At 30.8% G+C, this 5,818-nt stretch overlaps 1 protein-coding gene across 1 annotated transcript; it reads right to left on the bottom strand.

The window, feature by feature from the left end:
- Positions 1-1,399: 1,399 nt before the first annotated feature.
- On the bottom strand, positions 1,400-5,818 carry LOC108337741 (2-oxoglutarate-dependent dioxygenase 19). The gene is made up of 4 exons (XM_017574325.2): positions 5,523-5,818; positions 5,084-5,319; positions 1,907-2,234; positions 1,400-1,828 (listed from the first exon to the last, which is right to left on the bottom strand). The coding sequence occupies exons 1-4, from the start codon at positions 5,736-5,738 to the stop codon at positions 1,586-1,588; spliced, it is 1,023 nt and encodes a 340-aa protein (XP_017429814.1). The 5' UTR covers positions 5,739-5,818; the 3' UTR covers positions 1,400-1,585.

Here is a 5,818-nt window from a genome sequence, read left to right as displayed (position 1 = left end):
TACTGAAGTGTTTAAATTTTTCCTTAAAACACCAATAGTTTCATTCCAATTTACCAATCAAGAAATCAATACAAAGTTAGCATTTTTTATCTTTTGTCCTTAGATTTTAACAATATTTTGCATAAATGACTTAAACTACAGTTCATGGAATCCAATCCTCATACAACACAGATATAAAAACAAGGAAGGAGAGAGGGATTTGAATAAAATTTGTTGTTTGCTTCAATGGTTTAGAGGGAAGGGAAAATGAGGACCTCAAATACCTCCCCTCCAATTAAGAGTTCTCTTATAAAAAAAGATGCTTTTATTTTTTTCCAGTTCATCTCCTCACTTGAAACTAAACCATAAGTCCAAGGTTCTAAATTGCAACTACAGTCATGGTTTTGTCACAATCCAAGACATTACCGAAAACTAAATAAATAGAACAAATGCGGCCCCATTTATAACTAGAGACCCCAAAAAGCCTTGAAATTGTGACACAATTGCAGCTGCAAATCATTTTTGAAACCTTGAAAGAGTCTGTAGATCTTTTAAACCTTGAACAAGATTTTAAAAAAATAGTCCACAACCACAACTGTAGCTGCAATTTCCTTCAATACCAAGAACTCAACAAAAATAGACTCTGCAACCATAATTTAGAACCTTAATCTTAATCCACGAGCCAAAGGAAACAAGGAGAAACAACCTAGAATCACAACAAAAAACCAAATTTTCAACAGCAAACATTAAGGAAACAACACGAATGGGTCCATACACTCCAACATATCACAACTTACCACACGAACAGTAAAAAAAAACAAAAGAACCCCAGTTTCTCCTACTCCACACAAGTAAAACAACAGAGACACCCATCAAAATTCCATCAAAAAAGGTACCACCTTTTCCACTGAAAAGGGAGAGGGACATACCAAAACAAAGAAATGACAACATTTCATCTTGTGCGGTGCTATACGTAGCAATGCCACAACTCAATTAGAGAGACAACGACAAACCTTCGACGGCGGCGAACCTTGGACGGCGGCAAGCTTTCAACAGGGCGAGAGTTGAGAAAGCAATGTAGGATGTAAGAGGCAGGGAGAAAATTGTTATAGGGAATGACCTAAACCACAGTTCACAGTTAACTAGTATAATTGGTTTTTAGTAATCGGTTTTAAATTGAACTATTAAATAGTATAATTGGTTTTAAGTAAAAATAGTTTAAATTTTTTAAGTACAAAACAATATGGATAAACGGTAGTTTAGAGTTTTAAAGTGAACTGTGGCCAGCCCTATATACATATATTTGGGTTTTTATACGTTCGTATGTGAGAACCTAAGCACAAAACACGTTACATACTGTACTAATTTAACAACGGCAAGATAATTTTGAACCTTCAATCCAAACTCCAACCTGTTCGGCTAAAACAACACTTGCTTCCATGAAGTGAATTTATTAATCTTTTTCGCATCCATTTTCAGCGACACACTACATTAATTCCAAGCACATCAATCACAACAAAAACTAAACGGTGAAAAAGAAGCATACAAGAATTGCATCATGGATGCTGCATAAAATTTATGGTACGTAGGAGTTTGTTGCGTTGATTCAAATCCGAATACGCTCCAAGCAAGTCTTTTTATCGAGTTCATTGTTTTGCTGAAGCAGTATGTAATCTCTGTAAGTGATGGCACGATATAGTGCTGGATTATCATCTCCTACAAGCTCTGGTGCAGGATCCACTATGGTGTCAAGATTGGGTCCATGTGCAGTACCAACAGAAATTCTAGTCCCTTTTGTGTTCACGACAGCTCGATGAATAACGCTCTTGTATTTCCCATTCGTTAGTATCTGCCACAAAAATTGCAAACTCATGATTTTCTCAAAGCTGAAGAACATAGAAAGAAAAAGGAAAGGATTTTGTTTTACCTCCATGTGATCTCCAGTGTTGATGAGAAAGGAGTTGGGTAAGGGGTTGATGGGAATCCACTTGCCCTTGTGTTGAATTTGAAGCCCTCCAAGGTGGTTTTGCTGCAGAAGAGTGAGAAGGCCATGGTCTGTGTGTGCAGGAAGACCCATAACAAGTTCAGGCTTAGGGCATGGTGGGTAACAGTTGATAACAAGCACTTGGCTCCCCAATTCTACATTCATCCTTTTGTGTATGTAGTTTTCTTCAAGCCCTAAGCTTAGAGATATTCCTTTCAGCAACTCTTCAACCACTTTCTTACCCTTTCTGCTGTATTCCTCAAAAGTTTCCCTGCAAAATTCAAAAGCCAAAAACAATTCATACATACTCAAAATATATATCAATAGTTAATATACCTCTAGATAAAAAGTAAAATTATAGATTTATAGGTTGTATAATGTATTAAAATCAGCTTATAGAAATATATATATAATAAAATGTAGCAAAAATGAAGATGTATATTTATTCATTGAAATCTAAAAACAATGATTGAAAAGTAAAGTTTTCTTGTAAAAGCTATATTTCGAGTAATTTTCGAATAAACTTGTTATATATTCTTTTCAAAAAATTCAATAATTATTACTCAAAAGGTTAACTTGTTTAGATAATCCTTTTAAACTATTAACTTATTTTTACATGTTTTTTAAAATACTTATTTCAAAATCTTAAATCATTACATCTACCACGTGTATTACAAATTATAGAGCACAATTTAAAGGGTGAGACTTCCTTTCTTTTCATCTTTTCAATAAGATTACCATTCTTTTCGTTTTTATTTCTTTAGAGGTGTACATCTTTCACAACCACTTTATTTTTGTTTTTTCCTTTGGGTGTTTGAATCTATAAATGGAAAATGTTGACCATATAATAGTTATATATCTTTCAATAATGTAAACTATTCTACAATAATTTCAATTACAAATAGTTATGTGTAATAGATTTCTTTATTTTTTAATTGATTTTCTATATACAAAATATTAGAGGTAAATCAAAATGATTAGTAAAGTGATATTTATCACTAATATATAATGCGTGGATTTGATCCTCTGACAATGACTGCTTTAAATATCACATCAATAATTAGCAAAATAGATGGAGTGCTCATATTACGTGGGTTGGACAATCGCACACATGTTTGTCCACCATTAGGTTTAAGAATTTATCTTCAGCAACAGTAGTGCTGTACTATGTTATGACACTTGGGAGTGTCTTTTTCATTAGTTTATAAAGTCGAATTCCAATATACTTCCTTTTCTATCCTTAAATTAAGCTTTTTCGACGCAGCAACGCAATATGGCACCAAACTTTTAATATTTTGTTGTTTTTTTACTGTTGGCATTATCACTGAGGTGGGGTTTGTTTCTGCTTTATTTTCACAACTTTTTTCATCAAAAGAGAGAATATATTTGGCTTCATGTAGAACAGGGTCCTCATTAAGCCAATCTAGATGTGTAAAGATAAATTTGATAAGTGTACAGCGCAAAACTGCCTCAACTACTTTAAAACTTTCTCATGAATCTTTTCTCAACTTGATATTATAAAAATGAAAGAAAGAGAAAAACTTACTAAAATTGATCTAGTGGTGAGAAATTGAGAAATATTTCTTAGTTTGTTACTGTGAATAAAAGAACAAGTATGGCATGAAAATGGAAACAGTGACATTTTTGAAGATGAAATATCTATAAATAACACCAAAGTTTAGGTTGTTAGAGTGGTTGTGCTTCTTTCGAGACGTTTGCATACTTACTGAGTTAGACCATATCCAAGAAAATTAATATAAGTTTCACTCTACTTTTTTTACTTTTTTTCATTAATTTATATAAAATTAGAGGGTATATAAAAGAGATTTAATTGATTTTTAATTTGTATATTTTAATTAATTTTTATATTTTTTTTATTTAATTTATTGTTATTTATTTATTTTAGTTAGATTATGTGAGTTATTTGTATGTTGAGATTATGCCATTAATATAAAATAATACTGTGATTAATTTATATTATTTTTTCTTTGAAAATGTACTGATAACAAATCATTTTATTAATATTAGTGACATGGATATAGTTCTGCTAATATGCATAAGTAATGACTTAAGAATTATGGAAGAGCATGATACATTTTTAACGAGAATAACAATAAATGTTACATGTTAGATTAACCATAATATGATTTTTATATTAACTTTACAACCTCGCATATAGAAACAACTAAATAAAATGACAAATAAAATCGTGAATCAATGAACAAAACAAACGATAAAAAATTAATTGAAAAATGTAAAAAATTTAAATTGTCAATAAACAAAAAGTAATTAATAAAAATTCAATTAAAAAATACTTCAATTCATATATAGAGTGCTAGAAAAAAAAAACATTCAAATTTAATGCGTAACATTGTTATAATCCTTTATGAATTAAGTCACAACTTATAAATACCCAATCTTCCTTGTATATCCATTTTCAATATTTAATAAAAATATTAAAACCAAAGAAATTCACATTAAAAAGAAAATAAGTGTATCCGCTCACAAGGACCTGATAATGCTTTTGACTTTACCTAATCTTTAACAACCCACCAAAGAAGATAAACCTCGTCAACATTATTGTAACGACCAAAAAGTGTTACAAACTTTAGAGAAAGGTTTTTTGATATAATTGACAAAAAAAATATCATTTTATATAACTATTATATAATTAAATATTTTATTATTATAATTATTTGAATATAATATTTTATTATTAAATGAGTTATGTTTTATCAGCCCAAAAATGAGCTATTGGATAGACCGCTGTTTGAAAAAAAAAAGTAAGTTATCAACTAATTATTTTCTTCTTTTAAACCAGTGGATAATGTGAGACTAATAATTAATATATTTATAGCAGGTTTCAATATCTAGTGACATTCACTGTCAATTTTCTTACATTATGCAAATTTTCAACAGATATTTGCAATCCGGATGGGATTTAAGTTATATAAAAGCTAGATCTCACTTTTATGTAGAAAAATAAATATAACTTTTTTTTTAATTCAATCATATTTAATCTGTTTATAAAATAAGAATTGCATCCATTTAATGTAATTTCTACTCAACATATAATTTGTAACAAAATTCTTAAAAGTTGTCGTAAGAAAAGGTGTGTACCTAAGACCAGGAGGCTTAGAAGGAGCATTGAAGTGAGGATGAACAAGACATTTGAGATAGTCTCTCCAGAAAAGTGCCGTGTCGACCATGAGATTGAAGCTTGTTCCATATCTTATTGGATCAAGTATCTTCTCTCCTGCAAACTCCATTTTTTCTTCCTTGCTCATATCAAAGAAGCTCTCACCAACCCTAACCATCTTCTCCCTCAGTGTCTCCGGCACACCGTGATTGATCAACTATATAAACCAGTTCAATGTTAACACCACAACAAAACTTATATATATATATATATATATATATATATATATATATATATATATATATATATATATGTATTATGTGCATGCATGTCGAAGGAAGAGGAAACTCCAATACGCACGTGGAGAAGTTAAAACATATGCATATATGATGTAAGGTTTGAGGTTAAACATATGAATACCATAAAGAAACCCCAATCACGACATGCATCTCCAAGTTGTTGGATTGCGTTGGAGCGTTCATTGGGATTGGAAGAGGTGAGTTGGAGAAAATCAATGGTTGGAATGTTCTCTGTCTCATAATTCAACATGAAATCTTCAGGGGTTTTATGGCAAATGTAGTTGGAGGGAACAGAGTTCATGGTACTCGATTCAACTAATTCTTTAACACTAAACATCGTTAATTTCTCCTCCAAGTGATTCTGCTCTTTCTGGCTTTAGTTGACAGAATGCAGTACTTTTAGTAAAACCTGCTACT

Source organism: Vigna angularis, chromosome 7, assembly GCF_016808095.1.
Source record: "Vigna angularis cultivar LongXiaoDou No.4 chromosome 7, ASM1680809v1, whole genome shotgun sequence".
In the NCBI taxonomy this organism is placed as follows: Eukaryota; Viridiplantae; Streptophyta; class Magnoliopsida; order Fabales; family Fabaceae; genus Vigna; species Vigna angularis.
The sequence above is the reverse complement of the archived record's forward strand: the minus strand, read 5'-3'. Positions and strand labels throughout refer to the sequence as shown.

What these genes read in the sequence shown, in the direction of transcription:
- LOC108337741 (XM_017574325.2), bottom strand. Translation starts at nt 5,738, where the DNA reads ATGTTTAGTGTTAAAGAATTAGTTGAATCGAGTACCATGAACTCTGTT. An exon ending in GTGATTGGGGTTTCTTTATG is followed by an intron (nt 5,320 to 5,522) that starts GTATTCATATGT and finishes TGGTTTATATAG; the next exon opens with TTGATCAATCACGGTGTGCC. An exon ending in TCTAAGCCTCCTGGTCTTAG is followed by an intron (nt 2,235 to 5,083) that starts GTACACACCTTT and finishes TGAATTTTGCAG; the next exon opens with GGAAACTTTTGAGGAATACA.